At 32.1% G+C, this 21,724-nt stretch overlaps 2 protein-coding genes across 9 annotated transcripts; both read right to left on the bottom strand.

Annotated features, from left to right (window-relative positions):
* Nucleotides 1-3,425: 3,425 nt before the first annotated feature.
* Nucleotides 3,426-13,212, bottom strand: LOC112773177 (uncharacterized). Of its 8 annotated transcripts, XR_011876077.1 has the most exons (7): nt 13,043-13,212; nt 12,897-12,951; nt 12,680-12,808; nt 9,374-10,488; nt 5,410-5,464; nt 5,193-5,321; nt 3,426-3,723 (listed from the first exon to the last, which is right to left on the bottom strand). XR_011876077.1 is itself a non-coding variant. In XM_072224562.1 (5 exons), exons 4-5 carry the CDS (start codon nt 10,479-10,481, stop codon nt 3,698-3,700), a joined length of 1,134 nt encoding a protein of 377 aa, XP_072080663.1. In that variant the 5' UTR covers nt 10,482-10,488; nt 12,680-12,808; nt 12,897-12,951; nt 13,043-13,212; the 3' UTR covers nt 3,426-3,697. The 8 variants fall into 8 exon arrangements, 4 of the variants coding, with proteins under 4 accessions (XP_072080663.1, XP_072080664.1, XP_072080665.1 ...); XR_011876078.1 differs by lacking the exon at nt 12,680-12,808 and having other exon boundaries at nt 5,415-5,464; nt 13,043-13,206; XM_072224562.1 differs by lacking the exons at nt 5,193-5,321; nt 5,410-5,464.
* Nucleotides 13,213-14,233: 1,021 nt separating this feature from the next.
* Nucleotides 14,234-19,413, bottom strand: LOC112771805 (amino acid permease 4). Its single transcript, XM_025816623.3, has 6 exons — nt 18,959-19,413; nt 18,476-18,706; nt 17,783-17,876; nt 16,843-17,057; nt 15,533-15,666; nt 14,234-14,937 (listed from the first exon to the last, which is right to left on the bottom strand). The coding sequence occupies exons 1-6, from the start codon at nt 19,155-19,157 to the stop codon at nt 14,302-14,304; spliced, it is 1,509 nt and encodes a 502-aa protein (XP_025672408.1). The 5' UTR covers nt 19,158-19,413; the 3' UTR covers nt 14,234-14,301.
* Nucleotides 19,414-21,724: the final 2,311 nt, after the last annotated feature.

The raw sequence follows: 21,724 nt of genomic DNA, 5'->3' as shown, positions 1-21,724 counted from the left end.
GTTCTTAATTTTTTCAAGTCTCTTTTCTTATAATTCAAGAATATTATAGACTTCAAACTGTTCTATTTGTATTTTACTTTGAATAAAGATAAAATAACATATTCAGTATGTTTATATTATATGACGATAATAATGTTATATTAAATTTGAGAAATTTATAATTATAAAATATTATTTTCGATTTACTATGTTAAATTAAAATGTAAGCCCGTGCATCGCACAAATTTAACACTATATATATATATATATATACCAAAGATAGGGAGACTCGAATCCACGACTTTTTAGATGAATATGAAAAAAATTATGCCATTTGAGTTATAACTAATTGACTAACAATATATATATATATATATATATATATAAGCCAACTCTATTATAATCACATTTACTATTTTCCATTTCCATTTAGAAAAGTATAACTCTTCTACAAGTCAACATAAGCCAACTCTATTATAATTTAAACTTTATAAATAAATAAAAATTTAAAAATCAAAATTCAAAATTCAAAAAAATTCTTTCTTCATTTATTCTAATCACATTTATAATACACAATAAAAACAATCCGTAAAAAACTAATTTCTTTTTATTTATTTGGAAACAGTCAAATCCACTGTTAGCAAAACCGGACCGGACCAGCTGGTTCGACCGGAAAACCAGTGAACCAGATTCTAAATTGGTCCGGTCCGATGATCTGACCGGATGAGGCAATGAACCGATGCGAACCGGTCAAATCCGGAGTGAACCGGTCAAAATCGGTCAAACTCGGTAAGACCGGTTCGACCGAACCGCTTGAGTTTCAAGATTTTAAATCTTGAAGCTAGGGTTCGAACCCCCCTCATCCAGAAAAAACATGATACTCACAACCACCAGACTGTTGAGCTTGTTATCAATATATATGCAAATTAATATATATATATATATATATATCTTTCAGCAAATAATTTACTTCTATTTAATTTATTTTAATTTTAGTTATAAACTCATTCATTCTTAAATTAATTATATTTTTATTTAACAATAATTATAAACTCATTTATTTTTTTTATAATTATATAATATCTATTAATATTATTTTTCAATAAATATTTGTAGTATATAATAGTATAATAGATATAAAATAATTAATAAATTATTAAAATTCAAAAATAATCGTTATTTTAATATAAAAAATAAAAATATTTATGATAGAGTAAAATTAACAAAATACTTATTGTTCCTGTTTCATATTGTTTTAGAATAGCTAGATATTTTTAAAATGTTAGTGAAAATATGTATTTTAAATTTTAATTTTAAATTTTTTACTATATTTTATTTTTTATTTATATAGGACCGGGTCAATCGGTTCAACCAGTGACCCACCGGTTGAACCAATGACCCAGTGACCCAATGACCTGACCGGTTCGATCACCGGTTCGGTTCTGACAACTATGGTCAAATCTCTCCCTCCTCAAACCCGCCGTCTCCACGTATTTTCGACGCCGCCGCCCACCGACCACCGTCGCCTCTTTCACGCGCTGCGCGACCTCTTCCACATGTTCCGTCACCGTTCTTTTTTCGTCAACGTCGTTGCCCACCGACCTGTTGTGCCGTAGCCACCGCCGGTCCTTCATTCACGACGCGCGATCAACTACTCCGATCCATGGCAACTCCTCCACTCGCCATGTCCAGCCTCCGTGGCTTCCTCTTTGCAACATGCCACCACGAGTCTCCACCGTACACGCAACACCGTCTAAGATGTCATCGCCATTCATCATAAGGCTCTTCTTCTTCTCCTCTCCTATTTGGTTTTGAATGATTTTTTTAACTAGTTTTTTATGTTTCTTTTTTCTAAATTTCGGATGATTCTTTTTTTTATGTTTTGTATGTTTTTTTCTTAGGATGTAGATGATTTTTTTTCCTATGTTTTGTATATTTTTCTTAGAATTTGAGATAATTTTTTATCTTATATTTTGGTGTTTTTTTAGTTCCGACGTTTTTTTTAAGAGAAATTAGGATTTATATAATAAATAATAAAAAATAAATTAAAATAAAAAGAGGTAATTAATAATCATTAATTTTATATTTTTTAAAAATATAATTTATATAATTAATAATTAATGACAATTAATTAATATAGAATGTAGTTTAAATATATTTATTAGCTTGTTGTTGACTATATCCTCTTAATTCTCCAGCAGAATTCTTCTCATTTTATCTTTTTTTTCCCTTATATTTTCTTATTAAACAAATCTACAAACGTGTTAAATTGAAACTGAAGTGCGTTAACAAATAAAGAACACGCGTCTTTCAAATTTTTCCTTTTTGTTTCTTTTTTCTAATTTAGGGAAACTAAAAGAAACAAGCACCTTAAGGAAAGAAAAAATCAGTTTTCAAAATTTTAAATATATAAAAAAAAAAAAGAAAAAAAATGCTTAAAATGGAAGGAATCGTAGCTAAATTCTTAACTCCAGCAGCAATAAGCAGATAGAGCCTTCAAGTTCAGTCACATGTTGAGTAGTTTTAAAAATGTTCAAAATCAGTTATCATAATATATTTATGTATAAATTAATATATATATATATATATATATATATATATAATTTAACTTATTTTTAATAATTTTATATTTTAATATATATTTTATATTGATAATTATTTCAAATGACTATTTTAATATATACATAATATAATTGAATTAGTTTATATTAAAACTTGTGGTACATTATTAGATACCAAATAATAATAAATATTTTAACATAAAATATATGTCTGATTTAATTCAAATAACATGATATAGTATATAATTTTATATAAATAAATTGAGTTTAATTAATTTTGATGCACTAATAGTATAAACCGTTTTATACAGTGTAATTGTATTCGTTTTTTTGGATGATCATTCACACTGTCAATATAAAATGTAGTTATTTCTATCGTTACGTAATTAAATGCATGTATAAAACTACTTTACATTGACAGTGCATCGAAATTAAATTCTAAATAAATTATGACATATATTTAACTATGGATTATAGTTTATGTTTTTTCTCAAAATTATATATATAAAAAGATGACTATAGAATTTTATATAAAAATATTAATATATAGGTATATATGTTGTTCTTTTCTATCCTAAATAAATTAAGACTTATCACATTGTAGTTCATCCTGATTTATTCAACATATAATAAAATGAACAAAGATATTATAATTTTAATATGACAAATGTAACACCCTACCACACAAAGCTTTACGCTTAAGTCGTAAAATAGAGGTGATGTGGTATTACGACCTCTAAAATAAAATAAGTACATATAATAGCAGAAGAGTTATAATATGCTAGGAGCCTTGAAGAAAAGGGGGAAATAAAAATCGCACAATAAAGGCGCAACGCTCAAGGAACGAGTTAACTTACGTGCTAAGAAAACCATAACTATCAAACATAAGCTAACAGAAGTGGGAATAGAGTGCCAAAGATACAAAATATCAAGCTCCTAACTCAGCCTGCGAAGTCAAGACTGGCCGGAGAATATTTACACATATATATACATACATATCCAAAACCCAAAAGTACATATACACAATCCTGCCTCTCCATAAACCTCTAAGAGGATCAAAAAGAATAAGTCATGCGGAGAGAAAACTAAGTACATATATATACATCATAGCATAACAAAATATCCCAGTAACCACTCCGCTTCAAGAGTCCAGACGCCTAACGAGATGCCTCTCGACCTGCATCTGAAAAATAACAACATAGTATGGAATGAGAACCGGAGGTTCTCAGTATGGTAAAGGTGCCACACACATAATATATAAGGTCCTGGGAATGCCAGAGGCAATCCTAGAACGCCGACACTCAGATTGTAGAGCTTAAAGTATTAAACAGAAGCCATAAAAGGTGGTTTCCTAGAAATATTTAATCCTAACTTAACTTAACCTTAAATTTAAGTCCCATACTGCCATTCCTCCATACCTCCAATTCCATCATGCATTTTCACAGACAAATAAACAGATAAAGGCAAACACAAGAAAGTTACAACTACTGCAGGTAACAAATACACATTTAGCATGGCAAATACAGATAGGCACACCCAATTAGAGCACAAGCAAGTAATTCAAGTAATATGCATATGATGCATGCCTGTCCTATGGCTGATGAGGCTCATCTGTCGGTTATCCAGCCAACCCGACAAGTCTGAATTGTCCTTAGACTGTCCCCCGACGTGCATCCCCAAGAGTCTATGCATAGATTTTTCTCAAATAATCAATATTGCTCAATGGGGGTAACATTCCCGGGAATTTATATAGTGCCCGGTCACACTTACGTCGTAGGGTCAACAGAGTATCAAGTTTTCAACCTGGTACACGTGGTGGCAAGCCACGGCACTTAATCCAGGGAATCTCGTATCTCAGATTATTCAAATTCATAAGCCATATAAATAATTCAATTAAAATTCATCAACATCCACATCATTCTCAATCACATCTCATTCATCATTATATGTCAATCATATTCAATCATTATCCTTCATTATCACACCTCTCATTCCGTCCATCAATAGTTCCAATTCAAAACATAATTCATTCTTTTCCAAATGAACTAAACTTAAAACATGCTCATTTTCTTAATAACTCAAAATCAAACCATATAACCTTTAAATCTAAATCTTTTTAAATAATCATATAAACAAAATCTCTAATTTTTATAAAATTTCGGCAGCATCTCCTCTAAAACTCGGACTTTGCCACCCTGTTTGGGTCCAAACCTGTATTCTTTTCAATTCAACATACCCTTTCTCATCATCATAACAACCACCACAATAAATCTACCTCAAATCAACAATTAAACTCATACAATATTCAAATCCAACAACCAAAATTCAACTAAGAGTCATAGTTCACAAATCCTAGGCTTTTAACACAAAATACCTCAAATCAATAATTCATCGAATCATTAGTTAATCAACAAGCACCGAACCAACAATATTCATCAACAATAACATTCAACCATGATTCTCTCCAAATTAACATAACAACATTCACCATCCAAAATTAATAACTAATTATCCAATAAACTTCAACCAAATATATTCATCGACAAATTACTAAACATTAAACATACACCTGCATTCCAACTTATCCTATGGTCATCTAGCCTAAGTTTTCACAGAACATTATATATTAAATGTAAGAAACCTAAACCATACCTTAGCCGATTTTCACGTAACGACCAAAGCTATTTATTCAAAACCAAAATAGCCCCTCAAAACTCAACTAATCCGCTTCCTCCAAGTTCCAGTATTCACAATTTCAAGCTCCAATTATTTATTTTCAACCTAATACACATTCATAATACATATATACCCAATTTAATACTCAAAGCTCAAATTTAATGAAATTAAAATAGAATTATCGTATCCTCACCTTACCCAAGCTTCACATAAGCAAGAGTGAACGTTTCTCTCAAGCTAATTGGATCCTAAAACATCAGAAATCAAAGAAATTCAATATTCCCACTTAAAATTCGAAAATTGGGGGAAGATGAAGCTGAGAGTGATTAAACAAGTTACCTATGAAATTGTTCCGATAGAAATGTAGAGCTCGACGCGGTGAACGCGTGGCCGCAAACGGTGCAGCGATCGGAGCTCGGACGGAGAAGTTACGGGGATCGGAAGATTACCGTAAGGTTTCGGGAGCTTTCATTCTCCCTGGAGCTTTCACGTTGTTCATACGTGAAAATGAGGAAGAAAGGGCTTTCGGCTCATTTAAAGTGTTGGTCCGGTTGGACCGACGGCCCGGTTTGGGTCCGGTTCAACTGGTTCGGCTTATTTGGTCCAATCTTGGACCGATTTCTTCGAAATTAGTGTCAAAATTCTCGTTTCGATGAGCTCTACCCTATTTTGATATAATATTCGCATTTCTAATCCTCCTTATTAAAAAATAATTTATTAACTAATTATCTACTAATTTAACCGGGGTTTACATCCTACCCACCTAATAAAGAATTTTGCCCTCAAAATTCAAATATAGTTACCTGAAAAGAGATGTGGATAGTCCTTTCGCATATCTGATTCGAGTTCCCAGGTATGTTCCTCGATACCTGCTTGTCTCCAAGCTACTTTTACCAATGATACTTCCCTTCCTCGTAATCGTTTAACACTGGTGTCATCAATCCTCACCGGAATTACTGGGAGTGTTTGATCTTCTCTCACTTGGATTGGTTCTGGTTCTAGAACATGACTTGCATCAGGAGTATACTTCCGAAGCTGTGATACATGAAATACATCGTGCAAATTCGAAAGGTATGGCGGTAAGGCAATTCTATAAGCCACTGGTCCAATTCTTTTCAGAATCTCAAACGGTCCAATATAACGGGGATTCAGTTTCTTGGTCTTAATAGCTCTTCCCACTCCAGTGGTTGGTGTTACTTTCAGAAAAACATGTTCTCCTTCCTCAAATTCCAAAGGCTTTCGCCTCTGATCAGCATAACTTTTCTGGCGGCTCTGGGCTATAAGCATTCGATTACGAATCTTCTTTATCTGCTCAGTCGTTTCAGCTATCATCTCAGGCCCTAATAAACTCTTTTCTCCAGTTTCATACCAACACAACGGAGATTGACATTTCCTGCCATATAGAGCCTCATATGGAGCCATTTCGATGCTCGCATGATAGCTATTATTATAAGCAAACTCTACTAATGGCATATACCGGTCCCAGCTTACCGGCTGGTCCAAAACACAAGCCCTTAGCATATCCTCCAAGGTCTGAATAGTTCTTTCTGACTGACCATCTGTCTGAGGGTGATACGCAGTACTCAAGCTTAACTGAGTCCCAAATGCACGCTGAAAAGCTCCCCAGAACCTTGATGTAAAACGGGGATCTCTATCAGATATAATAGTAGAGGGCACACCATGTAACCTGACAATCTCTTTGATATACATTCGAGCCAATTCCTCCATTGTGCAACTTATTCGGATAGGAAGAAAGTGAGCTGATTTCGTCAATCGATCTACAACCACCCAAATAGCGTCATAACCTGATCGGGTTCTAGGCAACCCTATCACAAAATCCATTGCGATACTCTCCCATTTCCATTGTGGAATCTCTAAAGGCTGAAGGGTCCCTGATGGTCTCTGATGCTCAATCTTAACCTTCTGACACGTTAAACATTTAGATACATGCAATGCCACATCATTCTTCATACCTGGCCACCAGAACATCGCTTTCAAATCCTGATACATTTTAGTACTCCCTGGATGAATTGAGAATCCACTCTTATGAGCTTCCTTCAAGATACTTTGTCGCAGGTCTCCAACATCAGGCACAATAATCCGGTTCTTGAACCTCCATAAACCATCCTGACCTTCTGACACTCTCCACTGTTTTCCCTGTTCAACTGCTGGTAATACCTAACGTAACGCTTCACTATCTTGATGAGCCTTCAGAAGTTCTGATTTAAAATCACTTGAAATCTGTAACTGACTCAAACACAAAATTCCAGATTCTTCTCTAACTCCCAAATTCAAACCTTGAAATGCCTTCAGTAACTCTTCCTCCCGTAGCATCATCCAAGCTGCATATAAAGACTTCCGACTCAAAGCGTCCGCCACAACGTTCGCTTTTCCTGGATGATAATTCAATTCAAAATCATAATCTTTCAGAAGCTCCATCCACCTCCTCTGACGCATATTCAACTCTTTCTGCTCAAAAAGATACTTCAAACTCTTATGGTATGAGAAAACATGAAACTTAACGCCATAGAGGTAGTGCCTCCAAATCTTTAAAGCAAACACAACAGCAGCAAGTTCTAAATCATGTGTCGGGTAGTTCATCTCATGCGGCCTTAACTGCCGTGAGGCGTATGCTACAACATTCTGGTGCTGCATCAAAACACACCCCAACCCTTTCAGAGATGCATTACAATACACTTCAAACGATTCACTTGGTTCAGGTAATACCAATACAGGTGCAGTAGTCAACCTATGCTTCAATGCCTGGAAACTCTCTTCACATTCTGGAGTCCAGATAAAAGGTGTATCCTTCCTAGTCAACTTAGTTAAAGGTAAGGCGAGCTGTGAAAATCCCTTAATGAATCTGCGATAATACCCCGCCAAACCTAGGAAACTCCTGATTTCTGTCACTGAAGTTGGTCGCTCCCAATTCATCACTGCTTCCACCTTAGCAGGATCCATAGCTATCCCCTGCTTACTCACCACGTGGCCAAGAAACTTCACTTCACTCTTCCAGAACTCACATTTAGATAGCTTAGCATATAACTTCCTGTCTCTCAGAATTTGCAGCACAGTTCGCAAATGATCAGCATGTTCCTCTTCAGTCTTAGAATAAACAAGAATGTCATCAATGAAGACAATAACAAACTTGTCCAGATACGGTCGAAAAATCCTGTTCATATAATCCATAAATACTGCCGGGGCATTAGTTAACCCGAAAGACATCACTGTATACTCATAATGACCATAACAGGTTCTGAAAGCAGTTTTCGGAATATCCTCGTCTCTAACCCTTATCTGATGATATCCGGATCGCAAATCAATCTTAGAAAATACACCGGCACCCTGTAACTGATCCATTAGATCATCGATTCTAGGCAACGGATATTTATTCTTCACAGTGATCTTATTCAATTGCCGATAATCGACACACAGCCGCATACTCCCATCCTTCTTCTTTACCAGTAACACTGGCGCTCCCCACGGAGAAACACTTGGTCGGATAAAATGCTTACCCAACAGATCTTCCAGCTGAGCTTTCAGTTCAGCCATTTCTAAAGGCGACATCCTATAAGGAGTAATTGAAATCGGACCGGCTCCAGGCACCAACTCAATTGCGAATTCCACTTCCCGGTTAGGTGGAAATTCATTAATATCATCCGGAAACACATCTGGAAATTCACATACAACGGGAATCTGCTCTAAACTCTGATCATCACCTGATACTCCCGCAGTTAATAACATAGTACCCTGACATTCGGTTCCAGAACAGTTTACTATCATAGAATTCAAATAGTAACTATTCACCACAACCGGTGCTTCTGACCCTTCCGGCATAAACTGTACTGACTTTTCAGAACAATCAAGTAAAACATGATTCTTGGATAACCAATCCAATCCCAAAATGAGATCAAGACCAGTCATAGGCAAACAAATCAAATCATGCACAAATTCACGCTATTGCACTCAAAAAGGAACTTGTGGACATTCTATCCTAGTCACCATAGCTTCATGAGTAGCATTATATACTTTCAAATCATAACCTAGAACCACCATTCTCAATCCTAATTCATGGGCCTTTTCAAATGCAATAAATGAATGACTTGCTCCTGAATCAAATAAAGCATTTAAGATTTTACCAGCCATTTCACAATTACCTCTAATCAGTGTCTCAGATCCCTCAGCACCAATGGTAGAAGTGGTGTATACTCTCCCCGGCTGCTGCACTCTACCAGTCTCATACTTCTTCTTCTCAGGGCAATTACTGGCTATATGCCCGGGATGTCCACAGGAATAGCACACTCCAAGTCCTAGTCTGCACGGAACTCCAGGATGATACTTTCCGCACTTCTGACAATTCAGATCTTGCTGTGGCTGCTTCCCAAACCTTTTTCCTTGACTAGCATTGGTATTCGGCCTTCTGTAATTACCTTGACCCTGAGTCTGCTGCGAAACAAAACCTCCACGTTTGAAATTCCTACCTCTCGGAGCAAAGTTCCTCCCTGAAGGCCTCTGAAAAGGCATCCTCAAACTCCCTTTCTCTGCTGCCGCCTTCCTCACACAATCCTCAGCCACCCTACTCTTATTCACCAATTCAGAAAATACCCTGATCTCCATTGGGGCAACGAAGCTCAGAATATCGCTCCGAAGACCTACCTCATATTTAATACACTTCCATTCAGCAAAATCTTCAGGCGCACCTTGACAGATACGAGAAAAGCGACATAACTCCTCAAATTTGCTAGTATACTCAGCAATAGTCATCTGTCCCTGCTTTAACTGCATTAATTCAAGTTCCTTGGCATTTCTGGATGAATTAGGAAAATATTTCTTATAGAACTCTGTCCGAAAAACCTCCCAAGGAATCGCAGCACCATCAGGCTGCAGGATACGTCGTGTTCCCTGCCACCAATACTGAGCTTCACCTTGCAACTGATAAGTTCCAAATTCAACCCATTGCTCTTCAGGAACCTGTTGTGCCTGTAATGCCCTTTCCATAGCCTGAATCCAATTATCTGCATCAGTGGGATTTGAGGTTCCCCTAAAAGTCGGAGGGCGAACTTTCAGAAATGTAGCAAGTGTCATAGGACCGTCTCCATCATTATTGTTCCCATGATTACCCAGTGCTTCAGCTGTTGCCTGCATAGCTGCAGCCATATTTCCCAAGGCAGCCATAAAGTCTACTGGATCAGTCCCTGTGGGTACAGGAGTAACGGTGCCTGTCCTACCTCTACCTCGCCCGCGACCGCGTCCGCGAGTCGACATCTGGTCCCTATACACACCAAACAAGTGATATTAAGTTGATCAGTCTCAATATCGCAGGTCTAATGCTTTAAGTTCCAAATGCATGCTCACAAACGTTTATGCCATATATATCAATCAGATATCCTAATAGCACATAAACACATATACAGAGAATGCACAGAAGCACAATTAGTCCGTCTTTCAGGCTCTATAGGAACGAACTGCTCTGATACCATTAATGTAACACCCTACCACACAAAGCTTTACGCTTAAGTCGTAAAACAGAGGTGATGTGGTATTACGACCTCTAAAATAAAATAAGTACATATAATAGCAGAAGAGTTATAATATGCTAGGAGCCTTGAAGAAAAGTGGGAAATAAAAATCGCACAATAAAGGCGCAACGCTCAAGGAACGAGTTAACTTACGTGCTAAGAAAACCATAACTATCAAACATAAGCTAACAGAAGTGGGAATAGAGTGCCAAAGATACAAAATATCAAGCTCCTAACTCAGCCTGCGAAGTCAAGACTGGCTGGAGAATATTTACACATATATATACATACATATCCAAAACCCAAAAGTACATATACACAATCCTGCCTCTCCATAAACCTCTAAGAGGATCAAAAAGAATAAGTCATGCGGAGAGAAAACTAAGTACATATATATACATCATAGCATAACAAAATATCCCAGTAACCACTCCGCTTCAAGAGTCCAGACGCCTAACGAGATGCCTCTCGACCTGCATCTGAAAAATAACAACATAGTATGGAATGAGAACCGGAGGTTCTCAGTATGGTAAAGGTGCCACACACATAATATATAAGGTCCTGGGAATGCCAGAGGCAATCCTAGAACGCCGACACTCAGATTGTAGAGCTTAAAGTATTAAACAGAAGCCATAAAAGGTGGTTTCCTAGAAATATTTAATCCTAACTTAACTTAACCTTAAATCTAAGTCCCATACTGCCATTCCTCCATACCTCCAATTCCATCATGCATTTTCACAGACAAATAAACAGATAAAGGCAAACACAAGAAAGTTACAACTACTGTAGGTAACAAATACACATTTAGCATGGCAAATACAGATAGGCACACCCAATTAGAGCACAAGCAAGTAATTCAAGTAATATGCATATGATGCATGCCTGTCCTATGGCTGATGAGGCTCATCTGTCGGTTATCCAGCCAACCCGACAAGTCTGAATTGTCCTTAGACTGTCCCCCGACGTGCATCCCCAAGAGTCTATGCATAGATTTTTCTCAAATAATCAATATTGCTCAATGGGGGTAACATTCCCGGGAATTTATATAGAGCCCGGTCACACGTCGTAGGGTCAACAGAGTATCGAGTTTTCAACCTGGTACACGTGGTGGCAAGCCACGGCACTTAATCCAGGGAATCTCGTATCTCAGATTATTCAAATTCATAAGCCATATAAATAATTCAATTAAAATTCATCAACATCCACATCATTCTCAATCACATCTCATTCATCATTATATGTCAATCATATTCAATCATTATCCTTCATTATCACACCTCTCATTCCGTCCATCAATAGTTCCAATTCAAAACATAATTCATTCTTTTCCAAATGAACTAAACTTAAAACATGCTCATTTTCTTAATAACTCAAAATCAAACCATATAACCTTTAAATCTAAATCTTTTTAAATAATCATATAAACAAAATCTCTAATTTTTATAAAATTTCGGCAGCATCTCCTCTAAAACTCGGACTTTGCCACCCTGTTTGGGTCCAAACCTGTATTCTTTTCAATTCAACATACCCTTTCTCATCATCATAACAACCACCACAATAAATCTACCTCAAATCAACAATTAAACTCATACAATATTCAAATCCAACAACCAAAATTCAACTAAGAGTCATAGTTCACAAATCCTAGGCTTTTAACACAAAATACCTCAAATCAATAATTCATCGAATCATTAGTTAATCAACAAGCACCGAACCAACAATATTCATCAACAATAACATTCAACCATGATTCTCTCCAAATTAACATAACAACATTCACCATCCAAAATTAATAACTAATTATCCAATAAACTTCAACCAAATATATTCATCGACAAATTACTAAACATTAAACATACACCTGCATTCCAACTTATCCTATGGTCATCTAGCCTAAGTTTTCACAGAACATTATATATTAAATGTAAGAAACCTAAACCATACCTTAGCCGATTTTCACGTAACGACCAAAGCTATTTATTCAAAACCAAAACAGCCCCTCAAAACTCAACTAATCCGCTTCCTCCAAGTTCCAGTATTCACAATTTCAAGCTCCAATTATTTATTTTCAACCTAATACACATTCATAATACATATATACCCAATTTAATACTCAAAGCTCAAATTTAATGAAATTAAAATAGAATTATCGTATCCTCACCTTACCCAAGCTTCACATAAGCAAGAGTGAACGTTTCTCTCAAGCTAATTGGATCCTAAAACATCAGAAATCAAAGAAATTCAATATTCCCACTTAAAATTCGAAAATTGGGGGAAGATGAAGCTGAGAGTGATTAAACAAGTTACCTATGAAATTGTTCCGATAGAAATGTAGAGCTCGACGCGGTGAACGCGTGGCCGCAAACGGTGCAGCGATCGGAGCTCGGACGGAGAAGTTACGGGGATCGGAAGATTACCGTAAGGTTTCGGGAGCTTTCATTCTCCCCGGAGCTTTCACGTTGTTCATACGTGAAAATGAGGAAGAAAGGGCTTTCGGCTCATTTAAAGTGTTGGTCCGGTTGGACCGACGGCCCGGTTTGGGTCCGGTTCAACCGGTTCAGCTTATTTGGTCCAATCTTGGACCGATTTCTTCGAAATTAGTGTCAAAATTCTCGTTTCGATGAGCTCTACCCTATTTTGATATAATATTCGCATTTCTAATCCTCCTTATTAAAAAAATAATTTATTAACTAATTATCTACTAATTTAACCGGGGTTTACAACAAAAATAAAAAATAATACACTCCCGTATATTTAACAAGTATGAATGTTATCATTATGTATATGCATAAAATTATATGTTATTAATTATTGATAAATTAAAAATGTAAAATACATAATATGTAGATTAATTTAAATAATTATAATAAAATATATATTTCACGAGCTAATAATTTTAATTTATTCATGTTTGAATTCAACTTATTTAATATTTGAGTTCAAATTTAACTTCAAGTTTAATCTGGTCCATGAGATGATTTTATTCGCTTTTAATCCTAATAACAATTAACATGTATGTTGAATTGTAGCATTGATGCATAATGATTAGCATTTCAATTATAAGTTAGGATTATGTTCTTGTCAATTTATTGAGTTTCGTTTGCCACGTGCTTTAAATTGTAGTATACCCTTATTTCATAAATTGAATTATGTGTATTCTTTTACTTTAATTTTATTACTTGAATAATTAGAAAATGAAAAAAAAATCCACTTTTTGTATGCATAACTTAGAAATAATAATAATAATAATAATAATAATAATAATTACAATAAGGATGGAACAAAAAAAAGATAAGACAAAATAACATCTTAAGTAGGTCCGTTTTAATAATTACGTGTTTAAAAATAATTTTGATTATTACTATTTAAATATTATTAATTTGTCAAACTATGTTAATAACTTAATATTAATTTTTTTATAATAAACCTTATTATTCAATATCTTATAAAAAAGGAAATGGCTAAACCAAAATAAATAAATAAATAATCAAAACAAAATAAGAATAAAAAAATAATTAATATTTCAATAAGTAATTAACATAAAATGTTACACGAAGAGACTCGGACTACAAGCTTGCACTGAATGGTTTATATGTCTTAATGTCAAATAAGACACCAACTATGGACCCAACAAGTGCAGCAAGTGTTATCAGTAGACAGAATATACTCAAACTCTGTAAAAGAATCCAACTTCTACTCCATTTTGGAATCCTTTTCTGTTTGATATACATTTCTACTGGAAAATAAATTGATAAGGGCCAAAATCCTAATGCCCCAATAACTCCTAACATGTCATTGAAGAACGGAATAAGCATAGCTATAAGCGTGCTTACCACAACATACAGTGATCTCCAAACTATTCTAAATATGTTCAGATTGTATGAGGGTAAAAATGAGATTTGAACTTTATATTCTTTTCCAATTATTTCCCATTTTTTAGTTATCCGTTCTTCAACAAATGCAAAGAGGGGTTGGGAATAAATTTGATATGCCCCCACAAGTTGAATAACTAATGTTAAATTGGCAAGGTCAACAAGCCAAACTGGTTTGTGAAAGGCCGTGAGTAAGTTTCCTGGTGCTGAGTTTCCAAATGCACCATAACCTATGCACCCACAGACGACATAGAATATTGTGGAGGTTGTGATGCTCAAATTCGTAGCCCTCTTCATTGTTGTTACCTCCAGAGGAGATTTTATAGTATCCTGTTTAATCAGTTTATTATTATATACTAATTAATTTACATGTGAGAAAAAAAACAGGAAATCTTTTCTATTATTTTTTAAAATTAAATTTTTTGACAAGTTAGTATATTGAATAACAACCATATTAAATGTAAAAAAAACTAGTTATTCATATAAAATATATATTGAAATACAAAATATATTTTAAAAATAAGTTAAATAATACATCTATATATACAGAAACGGATCAAACTTATCCAAAGTGAAAAAATAATAAAATAATAAAATAAGACTCACATATAATGAGAGTTATAAATTAAATAGTAATTAACTCTTTCCTTTATTATTTTACCAATCTCTTTATTTTAGATGATCTAAATTTTACGCCAAAACTAATTTTGTGTACATAGTATTTTTTTTTTTTTTTGCATAACTAATATAGTAATATATTTAGAATACAGTTGTGTTTAAATACATACATTTATTTGGTTGATTACTATATTGGTTCCTTATATTTTTTTTTGTTTTTGTGTTTAAATACATTTTTTTCCCAATGTATTAATGGAGCGGCATTTATTTTAAAACTAATGATTAGGAAATAGAAAAAAGGGTATACCTGAATTTCAATGAGAATATCAGAAAAGGAATATGCAAAGGCTATGTTGCCAAGAGCTTGAAATATTGCCCACACTTTTTTGGCGTGTGTTTCTGCTTCAGCTCCTGCTATGGTACTCTTGAAAGCACGGTTTTCTGTTTTAAGATCCAAACAAACAAAATATTAGGCAACAATTATCAAATGTTTTCAGATCATAAATTATTTTTTATCTTCTATTATTATCATAATCAGTGATAAATCCAAAAATTTTATAAGAGATGAGTCAAATTAAATACAAAATAAATTAAAATATAACATAACAAAAAAATCAATAAAATATAATTTATAGTATATAAGTCAAAATTAATAATTATATTATATAGAAATCAACATTATTCAACTACATGCTTTAAGATTTTGGTATTTTTAAATTTGTTCTGCCATATTTCATATAACTAAAATTATCAATTTATCATCTAAAATAAAATTTGAAACATTTTCTTTTTCAACATATATAATTATATAATCTGCTAAAAATTCATCTTTCATCTTATTTCAAAATTTGGTTTTAATAATTTTTATTGTTAAAAAAGTCTATTCAATTGTTACTGTGGTCATTGAAAAAATCAAAACAAAATTTATTTTATAGTTGTTATTTTTCTACATTAATTCAAACCTATTTTTTTTCAATAACTTTTCAATTATTTATATGTTTATACACTTTTATTTTTTTAACCCTATTTTTTAGTTGCTATTAATTTATTATAATACACATTATTATACTACATATTAAGTTACTAACATATAATTTTTTTTTAGTATCTACTATACTAAAATATATTAATCCATAATATATATATTAATTATATAATAATAATAAACTAATAGTACTAATTTTTTCAAATAAATTTTGGAGGACTATAGCCACCTTAAACCCCTTAAATTCGCGGCTGATCATGTAGAGGTTTAATTTTATTTTTGAGATTGCACTTATGCTTTATTTTTAGTCCTAAAATTTTTAAAGTACTAATTTTAGTCTTTATGATCAATTTCATATTATTTTATTAATGTATCGCACAAAATGACATGTAAATATATCATGCAACATGTTAATAAAACAATAATAATTAACTAGTCAGATACTAAAATAATTTTTAGAATATTACAAAGACAAAAACTAAATTGATAATTTTTGAAATTTTAGTGACTAGAATATAAAATACCACCAAATTAAACCTTTACTCATTAATGCATATAATGATTTGTGTTTAACAATAGAGAGTGTTAGTTATATCAAGCAAATTAAAGTAAAAAAATAAGTTAAACATAACCTGAAATTTGAGCAATTCCAAGAGCTAGAGCAATTAATGAATATGTGAAGGACATGATCGTAGAAAGATTTGATAACCATTTCATCTTATGGATATTAGAAATCTGAGAAAATCCAAGTTGGATTGTCCCAAACCAAATTATATAATGGTTACCAGAGACATGACATGTTTTTGTTCCGTGAGAGAAATATATACAGTTCGTCTTTTTAATTGCCCTGCCAACCAAAGTCAATAAATTGTAATCAATTTTAAACATAATTGTCTTTTTATAACTTCAGAATAATTATGGTAAGATTTAAGTAATTTTAATAACAAGATAATACATGAATTTTCTTTTAACTAGATTATATTTATTTATTTTACTGGTATTATTCAAGAGTTTAATTTTTATATACTATTAGTATAAATGAGAATACTAGATTAGATATATATCATATTATTTACTAATAACAAATATAAATTAAGTTAAAGAAAAATATAGATAAATAATTTTTAATTAGTCAATTTTAAACAACTGTAATTAATAATTATTAATTAATAATAATTAATTATTATGGAGTACAATTTAAAAACTCTTATTGGCTTGTTGTTGGCTAAAGGTTATAGAAATTGTTAAGTTAATTATCTAAAATTTAGTAAAATATGATTAGTTGACTTGAGCTTAGCAAGTTAGTCTATTATGAGAAATTAGTTTCTTTTTTTATAGTAAAAAATAAAGCTCAACCTTCCAATTTTTATCCATAAAAATTTGAAATCCATTAAAAAAAATGGCAAATTATTTCAACTTACCGCTCATTGCTTTAAATCATTAGAATGGACTTCTTTATATAATTATCACTCAAAGTATATTATTATATATATACATACAAATTAACCAAATGAAATTAATTTCAAAATTTTAAAGATTTCAAAGATAAACGTAAGGATTAATTGAACTCACATCATACTCATGGCAGCCGCAATTGTATATCCTATTGAAGTTCCATAAAGATTTGCATATTGTATTATCCCACAAAAAATGGAATTTTTTCCTCCTGTAAAATAATAATGGCATATCCAATATTATTTATGAGAATATTTAATTTTCAATGGATTATACTTGTTATCATAACTTAGTTTTCTATTTTCCAAAACACTTTATAGTTTCCTATTTTTCAAAAAACTTTATAATGAAATATATATGACCACTAAATCATAGTACTTTATCAGTAAGTAATATTACTCTGTTTTATAAATACAACTACAACAACAACAAAACATCCTATATTTATTAATCATTAAATAAACTATCTAGTCACAGCAAGATTCACACTAATATCATCAAATTTAGAATAGTGTTATTTCTTTGAAATTGTCCTTGAGATAGACATTGTTTTAATTAATGTACAACCAAAATAAACACCTTAAATTACACCTATACAATTAAATCTATTATAAAAAAATACCAAATTAAATATACATTTTCAAGTTGCATGTGTCATTTTTAATATTACGTAAATATGTATTTGCAATTAACAAAAAGAACAAGAAACACATAAGATCATCTATATCTCTTCAAAATGCATCATCAGATTGAAAAAGATCTGCTTGTAAATGTAAAATTCATGTATAACTTAATTTTGTTTGTACTTACCTAAAATGTTTTCAACAGCTTCCATGTATGTGTAGTTCCTCTTGCCAGTAATAGGGTCCCCAGCACGATAACAATTGGCAAGAAAATGTGAAGTATATAACGTGAGGAGACCGAAGATCATGACAATAAGGCCGCCACTCCAACCTAACTGTGCTATGGACCATGCTAAGGACAAAGTTCCTGATCCAATTACTGCTGTTATTATATATGAACTTGTTGTCCACATGGTTCCTGCACCAAATATAATATATATCAAATATCATAAAAAATTATATCCATCTAAATAATTAATATGCAAGTTAAGAACGTTATTTAAAGCTTCTTATAATAAAACGCCATTGAAATTAAATCTCTTCGTATATAATCAATGATAGCTTCAATTATTTTTTTTTATGATTTTCTTATAAAAGAGAAAGAAGAAAAGGAAGAGATTGTAACAATAACATGCATGCATTAGTTTAATTTAATTAGTATTATTATTACCTGTTCGTTTTTGCCGGCCATCGTCGTCATATAGGGAGGCATCTTCATGGTGGCTAACTGAAGAGATTTCAATTTCTTCAATTTCTTCAATCCTGTCTTGTGTTGTGGCGGCTGAAGAGATTTCTTCAATTTCTTCAATCCTGTCTTGTGTAGTTGCGGCTGAAGAGATTTCTTCAATTATGTCTTGTGTGTTATGCATCTTGGAGACTTCGAATATGACTATTCCACTTTACAACTAATAAGTGTAAAAGAGAATTAAATAGGAAAGATACAGTGCAGGGTTTGGTGGTAATCAAGGGGAACAATAGTTATGGGGCTTCCAATGTTGCACAGGGGGCTGAACAACTATATATAAGGTTGGTGGTTAGACCCCAATTTATTCGATGTTTCTGCATGTTCTTGATTTCTGCAGAATCTCGGACACAGTTTACCATTTGGAACCATTTGCACGTCACCTATCAACTCAAAGAAAATGCCCGCGAAAAGAGCGGTAATAAATTGAAGAACAAGAAGCAGAACTTCCACTCACTCTCTTTATTTGCTAATTAAAATGCAGGTCACCTATCAACTCATCACACAAATAAAATGCCCGCGAAAAGAACGGTAACAAATCAAAGAACAAGAAGCAGAACTGCAACTCACTCTCTTTATATGCTAATTATCACAACTTCTGAACTACTGTATATACAAGCATGCAATTCAACTGAAAAATATAAAAAAATATAACTTTACTTTTAACAATATTCATAGTCTTTTTATATTTACTTAGAAATTACAAGTCTTATCCTTAACTTTCAATAGAAAAAATATATATATTTACAAACTACTGTAACATAATCATAGTAAAATTCATCATAAATACTATGTTTAAGGGAATGTCTGCACAGAGAGTACCTTAACTTGTAAAACCCTACCTCTCTCCTCTTCACTTTCCCTTCTCTGCCGGAATCTGACGCAGTACCTCTGTCACCCACCGCCTCTCTCCTCTTCTCGTAACCACTCCTCCGCTTTCACTATCACCACCACTTTTATGACCCCAATTACTACCATTATTATCATCTAAAAAACTCAATCCTCCCTATCCCTCTTTCTCTCTTTATCTATTTCGAGTCGGATTTCATTCTCATTATCGGATTTTTTCATTGACCGGTAGTAATATTCGTCACTCTTTTCGTTGAATAGTGATGGCGGCGATGCTGAAGAGCTATAGTAGCAGTGCGTGCTTCACTGCTTCTGGTTTTGCTGTTTTTCGCTCCAACAATGCCACCAACGCCAGTAACAAGAGGTTATAATAAAAAGTATCGATTTTTTATTTGCTTAATATGTCATTTCTTTTATAAAAATATCGTTTTTTTTTATCTTGTGTTTGTCACTCATACATGTGTTTGCTTATTCTAGTTCTCATTTCAATGTTGACTTGATCTTTACTTCTTTAGTTAATTGGCGGTTTTATATGTATGACGTAAGGGACTAAGTTGATAGGGAAAAAAGATCAATTTAAATATCTCACATTGGAGCAATTTGAGTATCTGTCTTTTACTTAATGCTCATGTCGATTGATTAATAGATACTGTTACTATAGTGGGGTTTGTCATGGTTGATGGATTATCTTATATATTGAGTATTTCCTTGTTTTGATTTGGGTTTTGTTTTGCTCTATTAGGTGTATATTTGCATTGCTACTTAATTTGTAACTAGAGACGGACTCAGATACATGAGAAGGGAGGTATTTACCCCTACTAAATTTTAAAAAAATAATTATAATTTTATATAATTATATTTTTTGCTCCTACAAAAATTTATAAAATTTTATTTTGAGATTTATGTTAAAAATAATTTTTTATTAAATTTAATATATAACAATATTTATTTTTTTAAATTTGATTTAATATAAAAATAAGAAATAAGTAAATAAATTAATTTAATAAAAAATTAATGAATAATGTTAATATAATTTTTAAAATTAATTAATTAGTTAATTATCAAACTAAAACTCAGTTTTTTAAATATAAGTAAAATTATCAATATTTTTTTGTCTTTAAAAATTAGTTGAAATAAAAAAATAGTATCTATTTATTAATAATTAATATTTTTTATTTTAAAATTATATAATACTTTTTAATTTTATCTCTTAAATAATCTTATTTATAATAATTATTTTGGATTAAAAGTATTTTATGTCATAAATATTTTAACAAATAAATTTTTTAAGTCAATAAATAATAATTAATATTTAAAAATTATAATGAGTAGTAGAATGCATGCAGTTACGATTAGGAATGATCATGCGGCGGCGGAAGAGTTTTGAGTCATCTTGATGGTGGTGGCCGTGTGTTATGCATTATCTTTTTCCGTGTTCAGTGTCTTTAAAATTTTTTAGATAAATACTTTTATGATATGATATTTTATCACTTCAAAAATGTTTTTGGATGGTAGTCCAAATAATTTCAGAATTAATATATGAGGCTTCTAATGTTGTACGGGACTGAAGAAAAATAATATATAAGTTAGAGATATTATATATAGAGTAATATACTTAATAATATTTTCTCACACACTTCAAATTCGATAAAACGTATTTAATATTTTTTATTTTTTTTATTATTAATTAAATTTTTTCATTACTTATATATTTGAACATTAACATTTTTAAAATTATTAAAATATATGTTTATAAATTTTTTTTTTTTCAATTATAATACATCTAAAATTATTAAGTTATATATAAAATATTTTAGAAACACATCCAAAATTATAAATCTAAAC

Source organism: Arachis hypogaea, chromosome 18 (assembly GCF_003086295.3).
Source record: "Arachis hypogaea cultivar Tifrunner chromosome 18, arahy.Tifrunner.gnm2.J5K5, whole genome shotgun sequence".
NCBI lineage: Eukaryota > Viridiplantae > Streptophyta > Magnoliopsida > Fabales > Fabaceae > Arachis > Arachis hypogaea.
This window is presented reverse-complemented; position numbering and strand designations above follow the sequence as displayed.

Bases quoted from the DNA above. Each gene is read 5' to 3' on its own strand.
- LOC112773177 (XM_072224562.1), bottom strand. From the start codon at position 10,481: ATGTCGACTCGCGGACGCGGTCGCGGGCGAGGTAGAGGTAGGACAGGC. The intron at 3,724-9,373 runs GTAATTGTGAAA...GTTATTTTTCAG, and splicing joins ATCTGAGACACTGATTAGAG to ATGCAGGTCGAGAGGCATCT.
- LOC112771805 (XM_025816623.3), bottom strand. From the start codon at position 19,157: ATGCATAACACACAAGACATAATTGAAGAAATCTCTTCAGCCGCAACT. The intron at 18,707-18,958 runs GTAATAATAATA...TATTTGGTGCAG, and splicing joins TGGCCGGCAAAAACGAACAG to GAACCATGTGGACAACAAGT. The intron at 17,877-18,475 runs GTAAGTACAAAC...ATTATTTTACAG, and splicing joins AGCTGTTGAAAACATTTTAG to GAGGAAAAAATTCCATTTTT.